The sequence below is a fragment of the Carassius carassius genome, chromosome 20 (assembly GCF_963082965.1).
Source record: "Carassius carassius chromosome 20, fCarCar2.1, whole genome shotgun sequence".
NCBI lineage: Eukaryota > Metazoa > Chordata > Actinopteri > Cypriniformes > Cyprinidae > Carassius > Carassius carassius.
In genome coordinates, this window is record NC_081774.1 from 27388446 (window position 1) to 27412295 (window position 23850).

At 36.4% G+C, this 23850-nt stretch overlaps 2 protein-coding genes across 4 annotated transcripts; one reads left to right on the forward strand and one right to left on the reverse strand.

Moving 5' to 3' along the window:
• Positions 1 to 908: 908 nt before the first annotated feature.
• ripk2 (receptor-interacting serine-threonine kinase 2) lies at positions 909 to 15801 on the reverse strand. Its single transcript, XM_059502358.1, has 11 exons — positions 15163 to 15801; positions 13872 to 14025; positions 13562 to 13717; positions 12513 to 12670; positions 10984 to 11033; positions 8344 to 8505; positions 6665 to 6750; positions 6446 to 6526; positions 6229 to 6322; positions 3219 to 3443; positions 909 to 2167 (listed from the first exon to the last, which is right to left on the reverse strand). The coding sequence occupies exons 1-11, from the start codon at positions 15351 to 15353 to the stop codon at positions 1785 to 1787; spliced, it is 1740 nt and encodes a 579-aa protein (XP_059358341.1). The 5' UTR covers positions 15354 to 15801; the 3' UTR covers positions 909 to 1784.
• On the forward strand, positions 15793 to 22603 carry LOC132096763 (sorting nexin-16-like). Of its 3 annotated transcripts, none has more exons than XM_059502355.1 (8): positions 15793 to 15934; positions 18562 to 18724; positions 19574 to 19660; positions 19774 to 20006; positions 20083 to 20152; positions 20307 to 20443; positions 21838 to 21945; positions 22113 to 22603. In XM_059502355.1, the coding sequence occupies exons 1-8, from the start codon at positions 15849 to 15851 to the stop codon at positions 22207 to 22209; spliced, it is 981 nt and encodes a 326-aa protein (XP_059358338.1). In that variant the 5' UTR covers positions 15793 to 15848; the 3' UTR covers positions 22210 to 22603. The 3 variants fall into 3 exon arrangements, with proteins under 3 accessions (XP_059358338.1, XP_059358339.1, XP_059358340.1); XM_059502356.1 differs by having other exon boundaries at positions 19774 to 19919; XM_059502357.1 differs by lacking the exon at positions 15793 to 15934 and adding an exon at positions 17031 to 17153.
• Positions 22604 to 23850: the final 1247 nt, after the last annotated feature.

Below are 23850 nucleotides of genomic sequence, written 5' to 3' on the forward strand. Positions count from 1 at the left end.
TCTGACTTTTTTTCTCAGGATTGCATGACAAACTCGCAATGCCGACTTTCTTCTGAGAATTGTGAGATATTGCAGTTATAAAGTCCTAATTTTGAGGGGAAAAAAGCCTGATATGTTCTCAGAATTGCACATTATAGTCACATTTGTGGGATATAAACTAAGTTATAAGTTTCTCACAATTCTGACTTTTTCTGACCTTGCAATTGTGAGTTTAAATCACGCAATTCTAAGAAAAAAGCCTGAACTGTGAGTTCTCACAATTCTAACTTTGTAACTTGCAATTGTGAGATTATCTCTCACAATTCTGTGAGAAAAAGGTCAGAATCGAAAGATGTAAAAAAGATGCCTTTATTTATTTTTTGTTCAGTGGCAGAAACGGGATTCCATACTTGACTGAAATGCCATTTGAGAACAACAAAAAAAGAAAAAAAGAAAAGGCTTGTAAGTAAAGTTGACTTCAGCCAGTTTGTGTAAACTCCATCATTATAGACCCCACTGTGCTACCCTATTCAGCCTGGATTGATTCTGCTTCATAAAATGTGTTGTGTAATATTGCTTATGAAGAGGATGCTACAGTAGTCAGCAAGGAAAGAATGACATCTGATTGGATCAATGGAAAAAACAGTCAGGCAAAGAGCTTGATTTGTTGAGTCTGTCACTGCCAGTTCGGCAAATAATAATAATAATAATAATAATAATAATAATAATAATTTTACAAATTTGTCAAAAGACCACAAAAATCCAAACATGTCAAAACTAACCTTTTGCCACTTTGTTGTTTCTTTCTTCTGAAGACTGTTTTTGTACAATAAGTCAACGGGGTCCAAAACCAATGGACACTGGACCCCACTGATAAAACATTCTTCAAAAGAAAGTCAAATAGGTTTGAAAAGACATGAGGGTGTCTTGGGGTGAACTATCTCTGCATGGCCAAACCATTAAACCACTGGTGTGCCAATGGACTTTATTTTTTAAATTTCTTATTTAAAGTGATACAAATGAAAAAGGGCCATGATACACAGTATGCAACATATCTGTTCAAAAAGTAATGTTCAAGATAATGTCTAATTCTCAAGAAATATTTGTTGACTGAGCCCACTGAATACAATGAAACTTTCAACCCATACATTAACTGTATCTACCCTGACTAAGGTCTGCATCTGTCCACCAACCCTAACACCACATTCAACACAAAGCGAAACAATGAACAGCCACTGTGGGAAACAAGGAAGAACGAAACCAACGATTCACATGAATTTTCATCAAGTTCAGACATGTAACTGTGCAGTAATATGGACGTTACTTCGCATTACAGGAAGGTTTGTTTTCACTCATAACTTTACCACAAGTCTTCTATTTTACCAAGTTCCCTGGCATGAAAAAAGTGCAGGATCGATTGCTTAGGCGTTTCACTGCTTTCCAAGTAGCAGCAACCAGATTCTTTTGATGGCTGGAATAAAGGTTTAAACGTGACAAGGTCAAACTGCCGTACTGCTTAAATTTTCGTCCCTTTCATCAAGGATTTTGGCATTACGTCCAACACAAGCCGAGTGATTATTTCACCAAAGTCGGCCTTGTACGATGTGTTCAAGTTGATACCATAAAAAGTGTGTACTAGGCACCAACACCTTAACCACAGGGGCAAAAGCACTTGTCCAGGCACACAAAGTTTTGGCCAAGCAGCACAAACAAATGTAAGAGCATGTGAATAGGAACCATCCTTAACTGAAAGAAGGACTCACAGAGCTCCGGTTCAGGAGCAGTGATTGGGAGCTGGGAGAAGGTCAGAAGTTTCGTATGTTGTTGAAGGAGTTGGAGAGGAAGGGGGCACTGGGGGCTGTATAAGGTGGCGGCGGAGGGCTGGTGGTGCAGAGGTCAGGATAGGGATGCAGGCCCATCTGTTTGTTGTCCTGGAGCTTCCGCACCACCACGCGGCAGAAGTCCTCGCTATGCCGCTCGCAAGTGTCCAGAAGCTTCCGCACTTTGGCGGTACGCGTGGGCTGGTTCACAACCAGTTCATAGTCCTCGCGCATCAGCAGCTCACGGGACAACAGAGCGTCTAAACTCTGATTGAGACATGCCTCCGTCATCTGCCGCACGATTTCCTCCCTTCGGGCAGCAATCCAGCGAGTCGCCGGCCCTTGAGTGTCCGATGCTGTGACAAAATCTGCAAGAACAGTCAAGAGTTATGTTTGTTTGTGTTTAATGCCATTCCAGCTTCTGCGGCTATTTTCATGGCAAGAAATATTTTGTCTGAATTATATCATGTTTTTATAATTTATTTTTGCTAAAAACTACAAAACTGTATTTGGCTTCATGGGTTAGTTCACCCAAAATTAAGTACGTAAGACCTTTGTTCATCTTTGGAACACAAGATATTTTTGATGCAATCTGAGAGCTCTATGATCCTCCATAGACAGCTAGGATACTATCATGATCAACGCACAGAAACGTAGCAAGGACATCGGTAAAACAGTCCATGTGACATCAGAGGTTCAACTGTAATTTTACGAACCATAATTTTTAAATCATCGTAATCCGCGTTGTTTACATTCAGTAGATTGTAGTAAACAGCGCCGATTACATTCTGGGGTACTCTCCAAAATGGGAGAAGATGACAACTCTGGGTGGAATAATTGCTAAATAAATATGTAATTATGGTTTTCGTTGCGAACAGAAATTATTCTCGTAGCTTCGTAAAATTATGGTTAAAACCATTGATGTCACATGGACTATTTTATAAATGTCCACGCTATGTTTCTGTGCCTTGATCGAGTATCCTTGCTATCCTTGATCAAAAATATCTTAATTTGTGTTCCGAAGATGATCAAAAGGCTTACGCGTTTGGAACGATATGAGGGCGAGTAATTAATTACAGAATTATCATTTTGGGTCAATCTCTTCAAAAGTGTTTACGGAATCAAAAAAAGTTCTCTCAAAGAGTTAAAACCAGCACAATCTAATAAAACATGCTTAATGGATAAAGGGATTCATCGAAGAGAACATGTTGGAGGATATTCCCCATATATTAAAAAACTACTCAGTGGGTATAAACAATCTGGTCTCATCGGTTAGAAAATGTATTTTTTTTCAACATTGGGACTAATTTCATGGAGTTTATTCATTGTATATAGATGACAGTCAAGAGAAAATCTGATAGCAATTTATTTTATACATGCTTCGACCCTGTTCAAGGTTTGGGTAACGGGGATGGTTACCTTGTGGGTGTGGCTGCAGTGTGAGGGGTTGTATGGCAAGAGCCAGGTCGATTTCACTCTGAGGCGCACGCGGTTTAAAAGGTATGCTGATGTCGGACACAGGCTGCGCCGTCTGGTATTCGGGACTGAGGTTGTTCCGAGAGTAGTGGTCCACAAGAGGCTTTGGAGGATCAAGTGGAAGGGAAATTAATGATGCCGGTGGACCAGCCTGAGCACCTGACACACCTGCTGATGTAGAACAGCACCAATAAACAAGCCAGTTAAAAGATGGCAGATGGAAATGAGATGAATAGATTAGGTGCATGTGATTACATTACCCCAACATTTTTTCATTGTTTACTCGGGGATTTTCACATAACGCTTAACCCTGGGTTATTGTCAATCGATAGGAACATTCATGATGTCCTAGTTTGTTATTAAACTCCACTCTGGAGTTTGCTCCTGTTTGCATTGTGTTGCAAAAACGTATATAGTGCAAAACAATGTAGTGTTACAACATTATGATCAGTGTTGGGTAAGTTACTTTCAAAAGTAATTAATTACAATTACATCATCAATGTTGTATTTAAATTACTAATTACTCTGCTTAAAAAAGTAATTTAGTTACTCAATAAGTAACTTAATTATTTAAATCGCTAATTAGGCTAGATCTTGAAATACCTGTAAACCTTAGAATTTTTTTACAGCATGTAACACGAACTTTAAAAGTAACTAATTAAATTACCTAAAAATGAATAGTAATCCCTTACTTTACTTTATCAGTGGATAAGTAATTTAATTACGTTTAAGGGGGAAAATGACAAATGGTGATGAAAAACACTTGAACTGGAGTGAAGAAGAGACCTTTATAGCCCTTTCAGGAAAATATCATACGCAGGGCTTGACATTAAGCTTTGACATGAGCTCAAAGTAAATCAATCATTCACTTGTCCGAGTAAATAAAAAAAGTTACTTGTCCAGGGGAAAAAACTGTTTTTTTTTTTTTTACACAAATGTAATTTATTCTGAAGCAGTCTCATCAGTGCTCTATCGGGAATTACTTTAATCAGTATATTTTTTATATTTGCCTTAAATTGATTACTGTTACACTTTTTAACTTTATGAAGGACGATATATACCTAAACTGATTAAATGTACATGTCTCCATTTACCTTGAATTCTTACATGTGATCCATACATTAAGTTAGAATAATAAGACACTATATGGTTGTTACTATTCAAATGAAATTGGTTTCAACAAACTCCATCTGTCCAAATGCATAAATCATGTTATTAGGTTAATGTTTTACTTTTTTGACATACAAATATGAAATGTTGGAAAAATGCAATGATACTTTTAAATATGAAATTAAACCACCAGTAAGTAGGTGGTGACAAGTCACTCTCTTAATGAGTGAATCATTGATTCAACTGATTTGTTCAAACGGCTGATTCATTCAATAAATGAATCATTTTGTAACGAAAGACTGTTGTGTGTTGGTCTGAGATGTGCGACTGTTCTGCTGTGGCTTTGCTTAGAACTATTTTTGTTAGTGAAATGGAGCAAAAACTGTCCATAATGTGTCTGTTATGCAAGTCAGTTAATATTACCGTATTTTTCAGACTATAAGTCGCACCTAAGTATAAGTTGCATCAGTCCAAAAATACGTCATGACGAGGAAAAAAACATATATAAGAAGTCGCACTGGACTATTAAGTCGCATTTATTTAGAACCAAGAACTAAGAAAAAACATTACCGTCTCCAGCTGCGAGAGGGCGCTCTATGTTTTCAGTGTAGACTACAGGAGCAATGAGCAGCATTAGAGCGCCCTCTCACGGCTGTAGACGGTAATGTTTTCTCTTGATTCATTTCTCTCGGTTCATGACAAATTAATTTTGATAAGTCGCACCTGACTATAAGTCGCAGGACCAGCCAAACTATGAAAAAAGTGTCCGGAAAATACGGTACTTGTTTATTTAACTAAAGTTGTATCAAATCAATATCACATTTGCAATTAAGCTGAAAAGTAGGAAAATCTCACTCCTGGTTAAATATGATGTTGCATATTATATATAGAATATTTATATTTTTTCTACCGCAGTATGTTTGTTCATGTTTGTTTCTTTGTGTGTGTGTGTTGTTCTTATAGTGCTGCTGATATCTCCGTGAGTCAGGCTGCACGTGCCTCAACTGACGTGACCTTGATACTGTCAATACATTATCCGTTATTAGTCACCGTTTACACTCAAAGTAATAAAATCAGAACCATTCTCGCCAATGTTTCAGTGCTGCCCTAGTTATTGTTTGTTATTAAAATTTTGATCAGGTTACTTGTCCGGTCGGGCAAGTAAAATTCTCTTTCACTAGCCCCTTCACAAAATCCACTTGTCCCGGACAAGCGTTAATGTCGAGCCCTGATACAGCAATATATAATACAAGGATTTGCAATGCTAAATCATTTATGTACGTTCATTCAACCAATCAATGACACTGAGACCACAAAACCAGTCATGGGTAGCATGGGTATATTTGTGGCAATAGCCAACAATACACTGTATGGGTCAAAATTATTGATTTTTCTTTTATGTCAAAAATCACTTGGACATTAAGTAAAAATCATATTCAAATATTGTCCTATCCAAACAAACCACATATCAATGGGAGGCATATTTATTCAGCTTTAATGTATGATGTAAAAATCTCAAATTTCACAGAAGTGACCCTTATGACTGGTTTTGTGGTCCATGGCCACTAATATCCAAATAAGAATGTTAACCCAGAGTTTAGGAATGTACAGACTGAAACATCAGTTTATGAAAACACAGGATTAATAGTTATACCCAGTTAAAGTATGAAAAATGTAATCAAAATGACCAAGGATTCTTTTTATGACACATGGTTTACTATTTCAAGTGTGAAAAGCCCAATTGTGAATTTATTTCCATTCAGCAATGTATTTCCATGAGTAAATGATGGAAGAATTTCATTTTGGGGGTGATCTATCACTTTTAGAAGAAATGAATCCTTGCCTTGAGAGGGAGTTGATATGGTAAGGAAGCCCGGATGGGACATTTCTGCTTCCTGGGAAGAGCAGGATCCTGATCCAGATGTTGAACTGTTGTCCTGTCATGCAACATGAACAAATTAAGCCTGATCACCAGACTGCTCTTATCTCTACTTAAAAACTGAATCATCAACAAACCAGAACAACCCAGGATTTATATATAAATAAAAAATGTAACTTACTGGCCAAGGGACATTTTGTTCCTTCACAATCTTTTCCTGAATTTTTTGAGTCGATGAGCAACAGCTTGATGGCTTCATATACTGAGGGAAGGAATGCATGAAAAATTATGATACATAAAAAGTTTTTTTTGTTGTTGTTTTTTTACCTAAGAGCTAGAAGATGCAATCAAATAAATTTTAAGGTCTATTTTAATGTCAGTCTAACCCTTAAAGACTCACCTTACTTCGTTTGACTTCCAACACTGCTTCCAAGAAATCAATCTCATCAAATCTTCTCATCATGGGTTCCAGTTCAATAAGACAATCTGTACAAACATGACAATCAAAGCAGCTATTAACCTACAAAATAATTCAAAGCTGCAGTCCGCATTATTGTAGTGAAGTGCGCACACTCTCTATGGGTGAAAGCAGCGTATATATGATTATATTAATGTGCTTTTGCGCTACAACAATGCACTCTCGACATTTGTCAATAAAATAATGCCATAAAAAATACACATTCACATGTTTATAGTTCCCTGATTGTTGCCTAATGGTTACATGACAAGCAGCTAAACACATAAAATATTTATTATTTATTTATTTGATATTTCATCTTTTTAGTAAGTGTTTTACTTTTTATCTTACAAATATTCACCTTTATGATTTAATCAATACAGTGATGCAAGATGATGCACTTTTTTAATAGGTTTTTGGTTAAATGCCTGAAATAAGGTCTGTGGTTAACAAAAGCTTAAGTTATGCTTCCGTTTTATTTTACAAAATAAAACACCTCAGTAATCAGTGATTTACTTGTCAAGCATTTACTTGTCTTGAAGTAGCTAAATGGGACTATAGAGGTTTTCCGGGACAGGTAAACTCATCTACTCAATAGCCACTGCGTTTATAATCACTTGGAAATGGGAAAATGTTTTTTTTTTTTTTTTAATAAAAACTGAAAAAACTGTCAGTAGCTTGGTGGTAATCATGTAATTTATTCACAGACAATTGGTTGATTGTGTTAAGACTTCTACATCCCAGGGAACACATGTTAGGAGAAAATTGGTAGCTTGAATGCAGTGTAAGTCGCTTTGGATAAAAAGCGTCTGCTAAATGCATACATTTTATTTTTCATTTAATTTTAATTAAAATTTTAACATTCAGAAAAGCTGTGTTCATTTGTGACGATTATGATGTGTAAGAATTATAAACTTCTGTTCATCCCACAGTTTAATTTCCACAATAATCCAAAATCCAATGGAAAATCATATTGGGTTTTTGTCAAGGGTACAAGGGTGATGCTAACTTCCGGGTTGGCCTACAAAAACAAGAACATCATCACCGCACCACTCAACTGCTAACCATATCAGAGCTGACATGATGTGTATCCCAAATCACCATTTCAGGTGGACTTGTGTGCCGTTTAGATGTTTTTTTTTTTTACTACTTTCATATTAAAAAAGATCTTCCTCAACATAGCCTACTGCTAACTATGAAATATAATTGTGTATTGTTAATGGGGTATGTTCAAAAAGTCATCAAAGCCTACATTTAGATATTAGACTTTCACACAGTTTGCTTTAATTCCTGATTTATTAAGCCTTATCTGGTTAATTCTAGATGAATGACACATGACGATGACCTCACTGCTCTCTGTTCGTTCACAGCCATTTCCTCATTGCCCTGAACTGATGCAGGGTTTTTATAAGAGAAAACTTATAATGACTCAACATTTCTACTTGTCTGTAACACCAAATTTTATCATTAGATGAAAATAAGATGCCAGTAAAAACCAATGACTGAATTGTGGTTAGACATTTAAAATAATTGGATTGGATTGTCAGCATGAAGCAAACCAGTTCAGAGGGATTGCGAAAAGCAGGGGAAAGGTCAAAGTTTGGGTGTGGGCTGAAACTCACTGAGAAAGGAGGGCCGTTCATCTGGGTTGGTGGTCCAGCCGCAGGTCATGAGGTTAATGAGGGTCTCTCGGCTGGGGATGTCTGCTGACAGACTGTCCAGGCCCGTGTCGGGTCGCGATCCACGGAGAACGCTGAACATGATCTGCATGGGATTGGTGGCCTCTGCTCACAGAGAGAACAAGAGGAAAGCGTTAGAGAACTGAGGAATGTTGCCTGGAAAGACGCGCTGCTGCAGTTTATGAAATGGAGGAGGAAGTGTCAATGAGAGAAAATCTGTGTCATCGTTTTTTTTTGTATCAAAAACATGACACAGCAAAATGGGCTTAGTGTTGATTCTGACTTCACTGGTTGCTGTGTTAGTTTCAAATACTAGTATAGTTTATCAACGTTTTGAATTAGTTTTTATTTTTATATTTTAGTTGAAGTTTTACTAATTTTGTTGTACTTTTTTACATTTTTTATATATAAAAAAAAACAATAGTTTCGTTTTAGTTTTAGTCATTTTAGTACATCAAGTTAAACTAAATGAAAATGAGAAATTTTGCCAGTTACACTTTAGTTTAGGGACCAACTCTCAAAATTAACTAATTGCTTATTAGCATGCTTGTTACTAGCACATTAGCAGTTTATTAGCACTTATAAAGCTCATATTAATACCTTTTTCTGCATGAGCATATTCTAGATCCCTTAATCCACCACATACCTAAATTTAAAGGGGTCCTATCATGCTTTTTCACTTTTTCAACTTTAGTTAGTCTGTAATATTGCTGTTTAAGCATAAAAAAAGATCTGCAAAGTAACAAAGCTCAAAGTCCACTTCAAAGGAAATATTTTATTTAGCAGAAATCACTTTTCAAAAACTATAACGAACGACTCATGTGGACTACAACGCAAATTTTCCGTGATTTTTGATATCACAAATACTGACGGCTGAAGGTCTGGAAGCCATGGCAGCTTTCATTGGCCAAGGCCCGCCCATGAGGCCATGTGACCGACATGTCAAACAAACAATCACAGTTCGTTTCATTTAGCGGCACGTTTCGGGGCATGGAAATGTCACAACAATAACAGACCGGTGTGAAAAACTCATATTTTAAAGATTCTATGCTGCAAAATTTTAATATTTCACAAAATCCAGCATTTATTTGATCCTGATAAGCACTCGGGTTTGGCGCCACAGTATCTTTGTTTCCAGACAGAACGTTAACGAACTCAACCCACACGTCTCCCGGAAATCCTATAGAATTCAACCAATCCAATGACGACTTCGACACTCCTGATGTGTTTCCACTTATTTATCACATATTCATCATGGGAGTGACGTCTGAGGCTGAGACTAAGTTAAGCTGCACCAGAGAAGGCAACGAGTGTTTTATCACTATGTCGGAGACACGCTAGCTTTCCCAAGACAGATGAACTTAGACTGGTTACAATCATCTGGGTTTAAATCGCGCTCAAACTGATTTGTTTTTCTGGCAATATTTACACTGAAGCTCTCAAGCAACTGTGGTAAGGGCAAGACATTTCCTGACCAGGCGCAGAGAGCTGCCAATCACAACACACACTGGGACGGCTAACCAATCACAGCACATCTAGTAATTCAGAAGGCGGGCCTCCATTTGATACAGGAACTATTTGAGCCGTTCATGCCAGACTAGGGAGAGAGATGTTGTAATAATATAAAATATGTGAAAAATAATGTGTTTTTGAACAGCCTAGTATAAGAGTCTGTTCTAGTACACCCCCAAAATAAAATCCAAGACATTCTAAAAGAGCATACTAGGACCCCTTTAACAAACACCTAACTAATTATAAATAAGCAGCAAAGGAGTTTACTGTGGTGGAATCTTTGTTAATAGTTAGTTACCAGAGAGAATCGGCCCCCAAACTAAAGAGTGACCGCTTTGCCTTGTCAACTAGCTGAAATAAAATCAGATTATGTTTTTTTTTTTTTCTTTTTCTTTAGTTAATATTTATTTTATTTGAAGGTTTTTTTTTTTTTTTTACAGTTTTAGTTGTTGCTGTTTGTCCTATACGTGTTATACTGAATAAAATAAGCAGAGAAAACTCAGAGTATTGTAGTACAGTATTTCATCCATGTCAAAGACTGATATTAGTTTTCATGATACAAAATAGTCCCATTGTTACATATGTCAATATTAAACATCTTCACCACAAGCACAGTGATGCACAAATTAGGAAATATGCTTTGTTGTCTTAAAACACACAAAGAGAAGAATCGGCTCTTAAATCAAAGTAATTTAAACCCCAAATATAATTAGTATCAAACATGAATAAATCTAAAATGACCCTACGTATCTTGGCTGAAGTTTTAGCATGTTTTATTAAAATGCTTTGAAAAGACTTTTCATTTGACTGTTGATAAAAATGTCATACAATCGAACTGTAAACATTTATATATTTGTGCTTTATTAAGAAAATTCTCAGAGAACTGATAATCAGATTCATGAACGTTTTTTTAAACCAGTTCACTAGATTCACAGAAAAGATCTGATTGAAAAGAATGCTTTGTTCACTTTTTTCAAGAGTGTAACATTTTTCAGAATGTAACATAAGACTTGTGAACTATGTGACTCACATAGACACATACATTTTTCTCTAATTCATGATGGACCCTACCTTCATACGGTATCCGTCTTGAAAGCACTTCCCACATGATGATGGCGTAACTGAAAAAGGAAGCACAGAACAGATGAGAGAACGGTTTCACTGCTGCATCCACATCTGGCAATCCCCCTTTGGAGATAAAACACACACTGTCCTATCTGTGTAATAATTTCAACATGCCCTCTGACTAAGATCTCAAAACCTCAGGGACGCTGGCAGGTTGACATTTAGTTTCTAAACCACTTCCCTTTTTTTGACCATAGCAGTTAAGGACAAAATAAAGGCCTCTTTAATGGGTAGTTTTGGTGAGCTATGATTAAACCCAGAAACTGTTAAAAAAAAAATTATGTTTCCCAGCCTCTCTCTTTGTCCTGAAAAATTAGGAAAGTATTTTATAATTTCCAATATCCTGTCCTGCTATATTCCTCCCTCCCAATCAAAGAGTTTGCACATCTGTTAATCAATGAATTTCCATGACTTTTCACTTGTGCCTTGGATAAGGATTTTATAGATTTCTAGACGATAAAATATATTTTAGAGGAAAGAATAACTAGAAAAAATGTTTCATTTTTTTTCCAGGCCTGGAAAACACTTTATAAAGGAGACATCGGATGCCAAGTTGATATGATTCTTTAGGGTCTTAATGAAAAGTCTGTAACATAGTTTAGTTAAAATTTCTCAATGGTACTGAAAAAAAAAAAAAAAAAATTTTTTACCCCCTCAAAAACAGCTCTTTTCAGAGCAATCTGTTTTCTTGCATGCCACTTTAAATGTTAATAAGGTCTGCTGACCCCACCCATTTCTTTCAAGCTACTCTCTGAGCCACTGTTTACTTTAGCCGCATTCATTGCGAAACTTGCTAATTAGATCAAGGGCGCATTCCCTTCAGAAACAAATGTATCCACTGTGTCTTGAGCGGCTCAGATATCAGAAGTAAATGACGAGTGCTATGTTCATTATAACATCCAACAACAAAACACCTCAATCGCTTGGGAGACATCCTGCTCCTGTGGTGAAACTGATAACAGTTCACTCAGGGCGGGTCTGAGGTAAAACACCAGTCCAGTCTGTGCTGAAACACTTCTGTCAATCAAACTATTGTGGGAGGGGCATGTCTGTGTGATCTCATGAAGACAGGCATCTGAGATTGGTCGATTTGAGAAAGGGGAAATTATTTAACGAGAAAAAATAAAAATAAAACACTGGGTGGATCTTAAACATTAAAGGTTGGATGGGTGAACACACACTGCCAACACACATTTCAGTTCAAACAACCTGTAAAAGTGCGTGCTGCATCTGATGACCCCTTTAAATTTTTCTGACATTTCCCTCATCTGACAGGAATTTTGCTGAGTCAGCAATAGACTCGGGCCATGGTGCAATAAGGACATCTAAACGTTTTAAGGGGATGCCCCCTCAAGAAAATACAGGAACTGAGAGAGAGCAGTACATTAAAAGCAAATAGTTGAAATAATTTGCAAAACAAGAAGTTCCTCCATCCGGTCAAAACTGGAAGCTTTATCAAATCTACAGAAACTGACCTGTACATGTCATATTTGACATCAGCTCTGCGGTTTTTGGAAGGTTCGTACTCCTCAGGTGGCATATAGATGACCGTGCCTCCCATTTCGGCAGGTTTGGAGCTGGACCCTTTAGTGATCGAGAGCTGGCGCCATTTAGATAAGCCAAAATCAGCGATCTATTCACAAACACAGATATATAAGATGCACATTAGATGCACTATTATCAAGTTGCTTATTAGAGTTTACAGAAGCAAAAATGATAGTTAATGGTCACTAAATAGAGAGAATTGGTCCCCAAACTGAAGTGTGACCAAATATATTACATACTTTCAAAATATATGCTAATTAATGGTTGAATTAAAAAAAAAAAAGGTTTTCAATGGTGTCTGTCAAGATACAAAAATGGCACCACTGTACTACATTCACCACCATTTCCAACCCTTGTTTTTTTTTACTGTTTTGCAAAACAACAGACAAAATGTTGTGCTAGCATTTCCAATCACAATAAAAGAAGACATACATTTTAAAGGCTGCAATTCAAGACTTTTTAGTGAACAACAACTAAAAAAAATGTCAGTCAACTCCTCATGCAAAGCAATTCTATGGCTTTAAAAAACTTGAATTACAGCACTTCCATGATACTTTTATGGTGCATGTGTCATTTCTGAAGCTTTAGAGCTCCAGCCCTAAGTTAAAGAGTGACCCGTACATTATTGAAAATATATCCTGTTTCACAGAATTAAGTCAATTCACAGTCAAAGTAAGGTTGAATTTACATTACAGTGAGTAAATTATGGTGAAACTTTCATTTTGGGGCTAACTATCCCTTTAAAGTAGTATAAAGGTTTACAGACCTACCAGAGACAAAATAATGAACAGTAATGTTTTCTTTCCAAATCCATATAAGTGATGACATGTTAAGGCATAATTCAAAAGTATGAGTATTTACATTCAAATACTTCAGTAACTGCTTTCATTTGTAAGTTCCAGGAAACTAGATCTACAAATGCATCCAAACACATGTGAAAGTGTAATAAAATGGGGTACAGAGACATCTTCAAGCAGACCTTAACATGGTACTCCCCATCCATCAGGATGTTCTGAGTTTTAAGGTCATGGTGCAGAAGGGGTGGTGTCATGTTGTGAAGGAAGTTTACTCCTAAAGCGATCTCATAAAGAATACGCAGCCTCAATGGCCAGGCCACCGCTGGGTACATATCTTTCTGTAACGGAAGAAGTCAAGATTCAAAAACCTTTATGCCCTAAAGCAGAAAGTGAAACTGCGCTTTACTCAAACTCAAAGTGAACTGTTACACTAATACTACCAGACTAAATGAAGTATGTCATGTAAAAGGAATGCTGTTTGTACATTCATACCTCATGCAGGAGCTCGTCCAGTGATCCATTGGTCATGTACTCGGTCACAATGCAGAAGAACTCGGGCTCATTACAAACCCCAAAGATCTGGATGATGTGGTTAAATCGAGCTTTGTGAAGCACCTCAGCTTCCTTCAATAAACAGTTCCTCTCCCTGAAAAAAGATGAATGGGCTTCTCTGTCAGACAATATCATGAAATGCAGTATAAGTTATTAACTGCCAGGTTTCCCACAGTTTTTGACCAATTAATTTACACAAACTGTTCATTTATGCCTTGCATTATCCATTCTGCCATGAACTTCGTTCAGTTAAAATCTTGACATATTGGAACAGTTCATAAATTAGGATACTTTTATGGTGCTTCAGTTTCCTTTTTAAAGGCTAAAGAGTATATTCAAAGTATATTACGGTAAATATTAACATACACAATATTATCATCATTAGCATCATTTCTCACCTCCCAGACTTTTGTTCATCTTTCGAAAACACAAATTAACAGATTTTCAATGAAACCAGCTTAACGTCACCCAAAACTCTTGCATTTTAAAAAAAAGTTAATAAAATTGGATTCATATGGATAACTTTTACAATTTCTTCACAATGTTATTTGTGTTTCGATGATGAACAAAAGTCCTAAATGAGTTAAAAATGATGACAAACTATCACTGAGAGATAGAGGCCAACATAGATGCTCATTTGCCCCACTTGTAACATTAATTATCCAATTTAGGATGATTCTGGAAAAATAAAATCTCTAAAAACATAGATAAACGTTATGATACAGCTATTGTCTTTAAATTATCCTTTAGTGCTCAACAGAAGAAAAAATTATAAAATACAAATACACAAGTAAAAGATGACATCTTCAAGTGAACTATTACCTTAAGTTTTCATTTAAATATTTTCATTTTTATTTATTTTTTTCACTTCTTTACATGTCTTTTTCAGATCTGGAAATGACATCCCATGACATTTCCAGGTTTTTCATGATCTTAGAAACTTCTCAGCTGTAACTCGGTGCTTATTATCACAAAACAGACAGCGTTTGTCCCAAAATAGCTCGTGGCCCACCACATTCAAACGTCGTCTCGAACATACAGTACCTTTAAAGCAAACTGTTTGACCGCATACTTAATGTATGTACGTAAGTGCTGCATAGTAGTTCAGATCAGTGACCTTTCTAAAAACCTGCAACAACCAGCATTTGTGGCCATACCAGACATAAACCATCAGAGCGCATAAAAGCCCAGCAATCATCGTGCATTTAAGCGAATAAGGAAGAAAACTCACCTCTCACCAACCGGTGAATCCAGTTTCAAGCACTTGATCGCCACCTTGGTGCGCCAGTCGCTGTGCTGCGCCCTGAACACGGTCCCGAAGCCTCCTTTACTGATGTAGTGCAGGTCCGTCAGTTTCCGGTATGGGATCACCGGTAAGGTGCTGGTGAGACTGCAGATGTTGACGCAGCCGGTGTGCTCCATGTTTGAGAATATTATGAGACGAGACGGGGCCCGTTCAGCTTCAGTGGAAAGGAGAACTGAAAGCGCGCTGCTACTGCTTAAAACCCTCACAGATAGAGACAATAACGAACTCACATGTTGTGAATGCGGTCTAATCCACACTACCAAGAGACAGGCGGTTAGGGGATCAACGTTACTAATTTATGTAATAAAAATATCCCTGGAAAAGGAATGTTTCCTACGGATCGCGCTTGGAGACACGCCCCCAATCCGAACAACGCATTTTATATCATGCCATAAAACAAACTGCAAATGACCGCCAAAATCAAATAAAATCACAGCAGTTTGACATTTATCGATTACGAGGCGTAGTGGTGGTGGTGGCTGAGCGCTCGGTAAATATTTCGCAGGTGCGTGAATGAGTGGGTCGGACTAAAACAGCAACGTTTTGTTTTGTGTGTGTGTGTGTGTATGTAACCACCCGTGTAGTCCCGCCCTTGACATGGGGATAGATGAATGACATCTCAACTAGCCAATCGTAGACGACTTATAAACCCGTGCAGCAAATCCTGTCGTAGGGGGCGGGATTTCTCGGAACACAGGTAGGGAAAAAAAACAACAACAACGCCGATCACACGACGACTTTGACTTCAGCTTCCAGTTGTCGACGGGTTCCACCTTTTAATTTTATTAAAAATATATTTTTTGGGGGGGGAACATTCACCAGACCTGAAGACTGTGACGTGTGAACAGCTTTTTTGTATATAATTATTTTTGTTGTTATTAAGCGTATAATAACTTTTACACATAACTCATAACTTTTCAAACTGAAAATATCATTAACTGGACCTTTGCTGTGAAATTTTATACACGATACACAGTTTCGACTGCTAGCGTGTTTGTTCATTTATTTGTATGTTTATAACAGTTCAGTTAAATATAATATAGTTAGGCTATGTATAGTGTTTAATCGTCCACGATTTTGAATTTCTTTGAACTGTTTAAAATGGTCAAAGACGTCGGTCTGACGTGTGCGTACGTTTTTGGCCCATGCAGGCTTCCTGGGTTATTCCAGTATGATGTAAAAGGGAATTCCCAAGAGATTTTTCCTCACTCACACTAATATGGCACTGCATCCTGCCTGTTATATATACAAAAACAGAAACTCAAAGAAATGTATGCCGACTTGTAATAGAAAAATTCCTTCCTCATGTAATCTACTTTGGCTATAGTTCTGGGTTCAGTGATGATAACTAGCTGTCATGCAGAGGATGGAGATGATTTTCGTGGTAACAGGAAGTGTTTTTGCTCTTGGCAAAGTGGCAGAGGAAGTATCTGAGTTACATTATTGCTCATTCTGTTAATGGTGATTATAGTGCCAAAAACAACCAAGGATAGTACTGGAAATGCAGTGTACAGGAGTAAGTTATTTGGTATTATATATATATATATATATATATATATATATATATATATATATATATATATATATATATATATATATATTGTGGAAGAAAGAATGCCAATCTTACAATATGAGATTTGAAACACCCAGCTATAAAACTTAATGTCACTGCTTTTCAAGTTTTTTAAAATTTATTTTTATCCATGCAGTCTGTTTTTTGTTTTTTTTCTAATTGCATGATTTCGACAGTAGATGGCGACAAGCGACTGTCAGCACTGATTCAGTGCCACTGGATGTTACTCGAAAACTCTGCAGTTAGGCAGTTAAGATGGCCTATCATAACCCTCGGACCCAGAAATATGACTGGACAAACATTTTATGGTCCTACGCCTTCCATAGACGATATAAATAAACATGTAAGTAGATCACTTAACTTATTGATTGCTATCAGGATGTGAACACACTTTCAAAGAAGCACAACGTAAAATGTTTTTGAACCAAAACACTTACCTTGGCTTTGTTTAGAACTGTTTTACTGGTTCAGCAAAACTAAGTAACTGGAAATAGTATGTCTAATACTGTGTCTTACTCAATAATAGCTTTTACATCATCATCATTATTATTATAATGTTATACTGTTGTTATAAAAGCAATATTGCACAGTTGTGACTTTTTCTGAATTTCAGTTGCGATGTAAACTAATCAGAAAACACATTCTTGCTTGTGATATTGTTTAATTATTCTTGATATCATTTAGCAATAGCATTAATTATTAAAATCGTCTAAAAACAATGCTTTATGTGAAAAACAAATATTCTGAATATCATTTGTGCAATGTAATATTACACACATTATTTATAAAGACGGAACTGAAAAAAAAACCCAATGAGATTAAGAAAAGTTATTGTAAGACTGAAACTGCTGAGATATTTTATAGTTCATATTTATGCAGAATGAAATGCAGATGTTTCTGTCTGTTATGCCTACATACACAAACACACAACCAAAACTACATTACAATTATAATACATTTAGCAAAATCAAGTATGTACTGCATTCTAGAAAATACTGAGATACAATTTCGACTGATTTCTAGATATTTTATTGCTACATATGCCAGTCCATATTCATACCAGACACTGACTTTCAATAGCTAACATATCATAAACAATATGGCTAGATTATCATTAAATACAGTAATGAACTGCAGAATAAATGATGTAACACAATGGAGATTTCTCGTTTATTTATAGACTGATTCAAATACATTTTTAAAAAGGAATTGTGCCAATGGCGCCATCTAGCGCCTAGCACTGACTCCTGCAGCAGGATGTCCTGAAGGAGCAAAGCAGTGATGTGTTCACTATTTGTCACACCTAATAATAATATGCAAAACAAAGGCAGTGATTTGGGAACTCTAATGGTCATTAAACAGCATTGAGGAAGAATGGACCGTGGTTTTAATTTTTCATTAATTAAATGCCTAACTACATCACAAAATGCCTTAATAATTTGTCATCGTTTTTCTCAGACCAAAACTCAGATGCTACATGATTCTGCAACACTGTTTCATATAACTGTAATAAAATGTAGCTAATTTGAAATAAAGGGGTGAAAACATTGTAATTTTAATGCAAGGTTTTTGTAGATCCACATTTATCGTACCGTGCAAATACAAATGACTTTAAAATTGAGAAGGTGTGGTTTGGTTGTGTCTCATTTGTGACCTGATTCACTTCTCTTAATAGTGAGGAATGCAGAAGATGACATTCAGTCAACTTCAGCTAACATATGACTCTTTTCTCTTCACCAGGTCCATTGCAGAAGATCCAGCATGTTTTACCAGAACCTCAGTCCGGATGTTGTAAGGAGAGGGAACGCGATGGAGTATTACAGCAATGGATTTTGCAGAGAACGCAGTGAAGAAAGGACACTCAAGGTCACCTTGCTTGGATATAAGGTCATGGAGGAAAAAACCAAGTTTACAGTAAGGATTTACTAGTTCTTTTCACTCTGCTGTCATGAATTTATATTCGGTTGTCTGTTGTTCATATTTAAAATGTCTAGCCCTCAATGGCCATATTTCTCTCCAAAGTGGGAACTCTATCATCGTTTCCTTTCCCTCATGTTGTTCCAAACCCGCATGTCTTTGTTTATTCTGCGTGAAACACAATATTAATAATATTATTATACTTGCATTTAAAGAAAATGGAAAGTGGAGCTTCACACTTTAAAAGGAAACAAAAGCATCATAAACGCATCATACAAGTGTCTTCTAAAGTCATTTTGTGTCTTTGTTTCAAACAAACCTAAATAAAAAGGCATTGTTCACCCAAAAATGAACTCGGCCTCATGTCGTTCCGGAACCTTAAATTCAGAACACAAATTATGATATTATTTATGAAACCTGAGAGATTTCTGTCTGTCCATTGGAAGTTCATGTAACTGAAACTTTAAGCTTATAAAAACATTGTAAATATGATCCATATGTGTCAATGTGCGTTAATCAGTTGTTTATATGTGAATAAAAACCTAAACTAAATCTGTTTAATCTGCATTTACAAATTTTCATGTCTCTTCAGAATACTTGGTTTAAATCACTGAACTGGAATACTTTTATGTCATTTTTAATAACGTTTTGAATTGTCAGTTTCATTATAAAGACATTTATTCTTGTTTCGAAGATGAACAAAAGTCTTGAAGGTGAGTAAATGATAGAATTGTCATTTTTAGGGGAACTATCCCTTTAAGAATCACATGGAAAGAGTTGGCAAATGATTCAAAGGCTGTTTTTAGTGATAAAGAGGACATGATGTTCCCTTTTTACTCTTCTCAGGTCTACAAGATCTTAGTGAAGCGTGCACCAGAAGAGAGCTGGCACATTTTTAGACGATACACAGACTTTTCTCGACTACATGACAAGGTCAGGCACAGGTGACTCATGTCAGCTGACAGTCCAGTAATGGAGACATGCTCAGCTTTTCTTAGAATTTCCTTCTTTTAGATGAGGGTGACTCTTTATGTGTGTGTTTTCAGCTGAAGGAGGCGTTTCCTTCGTTTAACTTTACCCTACCACCCAAGCGTTGGTTCAAGAACTTCAGCGCTGAATTTCTAGAAGAGAGACAACTGGGCCTACAAAACTTTCTACAAAACCTGATTGCTCATAAAGATGTGAGAATTAGGTACTTACATTACGCTATATGTCATGGTTCCCTCCCCCTTATGTTGATCCAAACCTGTATGGCATTCTTTCATCTGCAGAACTCAAAGTATGTATATACTAATGTCACATTTTAATGGAAAACCATGAGGTAACAGAGTAACACTGCTTTCTTTCTACTGAAGTGAGGCAGTCAGAGAATTCCTACGTCTGGATGACCCACCCACTGCTTTTGACGATATTAGAGAGAAATGGGTAAGCTCGCTCAGTTATTTTAATTATTTTGCATTCGGCCAAATATAATGCATCCAATTATCTGGTCACACCAGCTTACAACCACATCCCTGACCACAACCAAAAATAAATAACACAATGGACTAATCTATTTCTCCTGCTGCTCCTACACAAGGCCTTCTGTGAGACACCGGGAGGGACCAACGGTTGCCTTCAAAGAGACTTAATGGATGAAGAGAGAGAGACTGAGTCCCTGAGAAATGTCCTGCTGCACAAAGAACTCCTAATCAGCCAGCCGGAGCGAACAAAGAAGTAATGTAGCAACATGAGCTATTTGTGGGTTGCTTAGGAAACAGAGACAAGCAGGTGGATTTCTGGATGAAATTAATGACTCCAAAATGATTCTTCAGCTAAAGGAGATGAAGTCTAATTGCACTAAGTGCTGCACAAAATGCAGCCTCTACCAGCAACACTAATTGCTTTTAGAAACGTGTTGTGCCCATTTCAATTTTTAGTGTAATTTGTTTTATATTTGTATTAGATTTGCAGATTTTAAATGCAACACTGAGCAATTTTTTTACTTTTAACCCTATAAAGCCGGACATATCAAATAAAAGTCAGAAAAATTGCATACTTTAAATGTAACGTGATGTAACATCACTTTTTTTTAACCTTTTTGAAAAAAGTTTGCATATGAGTTTTTATTTTTTATTATTATCATATCTGTTACATCATTATAGCTAATAGATTATGATATTGAAGAATATGGAACTCATAATCGAGTAAACACATCGATTTTATTCAGAGTCCCTGAGCAAAAATAAACAATTTGGTGCAGCCGCTGATATTTATATTGCAAAAAATTAACATGAAATATATGATAGCTTGTAATGTAAATTAAATGATCAAAGCTCTGTAGTTTTTATTGTGTAAAAACATGCATTGATGATTGAGGGATGAATAAAATATTTGATACTCAAATTTGAAAATTATTTTTCTTAAAAAAATTGGATAATCAGGTTCAAGCTGCTTCAGCCAGTGAATATTTAGGCATATACAGTAGATGTAGATGATAAAAGACATGTAGAAGATTCCCAGAGAAAGTTTGATCATGTTGACAAGTTAAACGCTGTATTACAGGGTTAAGTATGTGTTAAGATGAATTAAGTTGCATGATTAATGTAAGTGAAATCCATCCTCATGCCATGCCATAAACACTCCATAATTGTCACAGTGTCTGGGTTGTGTCCCTGGGTTTCCACTAGATGTCCCCCTTTCTCACAGTGTCTGTCACATTATCACTTCCTGTCTCCTTATTTGGTCACCTTCCTCCTTGTTTAGTTAATTGATTGTTCCCCACCTGTCTCCTGTTTCCCCATTATCCTTTTGTGTATTTATACCTGGTCTGTCTGAGTCTTAGTCACGGAGTCCTTGTTTAATGTCCTATAGTTATTCATGTCCGTCGCTTCTTGCCTTGCTTTGCCTTGTCTTCGTGTCTTGTTTATGTTTGATATTCTGGTTTTGACCCTGCCTGGACTGTTTACCCCTTTGGATTACCCTTTAATAAATGACTTACCTGCAATTGGTTCTATCTCCGTGCCTCATTGGATCCCTGCCGTGACAATAATGTTCTCAAGTTGATCAAGACTGTACCGCTGGACTAACATATCACATATGTTTAACTTTTCCCTGTTTAACCCATAAAGTGGCATGTATCGAACCCAAGAGAAGCTGAACAGAGAGCCCAGAGACGTTTTAACAGCACAGGAATATAAAGAAGTGGAGAGAGATGCCCTCAGGAGACCAAATAAATGGTAATCATACATGTCTACCATATAACTGATTCTTTTCCCACACACTCCCTTCACAATGAATGCTAGTTCAATGTTATTATTTAAATAAACAGCCCATAGTTTTACTGAGAATCAGTATGTGTCTTGGGAGCGTTTTGTCTTATTATATTGCTTGTATTGCTTTTCAGCTCTGAACTGGGGTTCATAAGGACTCATGGAGCGTGCTGGTGCGGATCAGCAAATAAAAGTCCAGAAAAGCACAGTTCCAAGAAACCCATCAAATAAATAATAATAATAATAAAAACTGCAAATAGGGCACTTTCTTCAAATCTTCTGTTTGTTCTTGGTCCATAATAAGAACAGAAAAACTGTTTTGTTTTGGATGAATCAAAACTGATTGATTCCAGAAAATGATTTGGAGCACAAACACTTTTAATAACTTAACTTAAAATATGATGTTTGTGAGTACATGATTCTATAAGGTTTGTTTCATAGAGATTTTATGGGACATCTGCGACATCTGTGACTTTAGCAGCCAAAGAAGCAACTTCACCTGCTCTCTGATACATTCTTCTATACAATTTTCTGTTCATTACCCAGATTTTTGACTTCTGTTTTGGATTACTCACATTTGTGCTTTTGTGATTTGGATTGTGGAATAAATTGATACACTCAGATTCTTCTGATTCAAATGGGTCATCAAGCAAGAAACTGTAAAACTTCATGAAAAACAAAAAACCCTGTATGTATTATTTACATTTTATTGATACATGTATTGTATGTGTTAGAGATATTTGATAATTGAATTAACTGTTCTAGTGCAGCTGGTTCTGCACAGCTCTTACCAGCGACTATATCTGTCCACACAACATGTCAGTGTCGACCAGCATGATCTTTCTGGTGAAGCTGGTTGAGCTAGTTAAGAAGCCTGGTTGGTTTATCATGCAGCATCCAAAATTCAACATGAAATAGAGTTCTGCAGTGATTATGTATTTTTTGTTTAGCTTTATCCTTGGAATCCAAGGGTATCAGTGAAACAAAAGCTTATCCTTACACAATATTTTTTCTTCTTGATAATCTCCACGAATTAACAAATCTCCAAAGCCAAAATACCCAAATGCCACCAAACATGTCCTTAACCTTGCACATATATCCCACCTCAATAACAGAAAGTGTTTTGCATTTAAACATGAACACAATACGTACACTGGAACTAATAATTCATTATTTTATTAAGTACATAGTTTTAAAACACACCTAAAATGAAGTGGGACCACTAGAGAAAAATAAATGTAGCTCACCAACATTAAAAAAAAATCTGAAACTGTCAAGGTTTTTTTTTTTTTTTTTTTTTGTTAAGTGGCCACAACAGTGGAACATATTATTGGTTTGGTTTAGCACTTTGTTATGTGCCATATAAATGGTGAAGTGTGTGCTTGTTTCTGTGTATAAACAGCATTGCCACCTCAGAAAAAAAAGCATAATGCAGAATATTTTGAGGCGTATTCCTTTATGAAAGGACACAATGCACGGCATGTTGATTTATTCTCCATAGACTGCATTTAGACTGTAACTTACATTTAGTGGATTACACTTTTAAGTGTTAGTTCCATCTAAAATGAAAATTCTGTCATTAATTACTTACCCTCCTGCCGTTCCAAACTCATAAGACAAGGCCATGAAAATACTGTACTTTTTGTGCACAAATAAAATAAAAATAATGACTTTTATTAAAATAAGACAAACTGCATCTCTTGCTCAAGCTCAAGCACACTAATTAACTCCCTATTGTTTGGGAAATAGCGTTTTGGCAAGTGAACACTGGATATACTCTTTCAAAATGCATTGTAGGTAACAAAACCTCATATAGAGGGTATGCACAGGTATCCCTTTTTTTAGATGAAATGTACCCTTAGTTGGACTGTA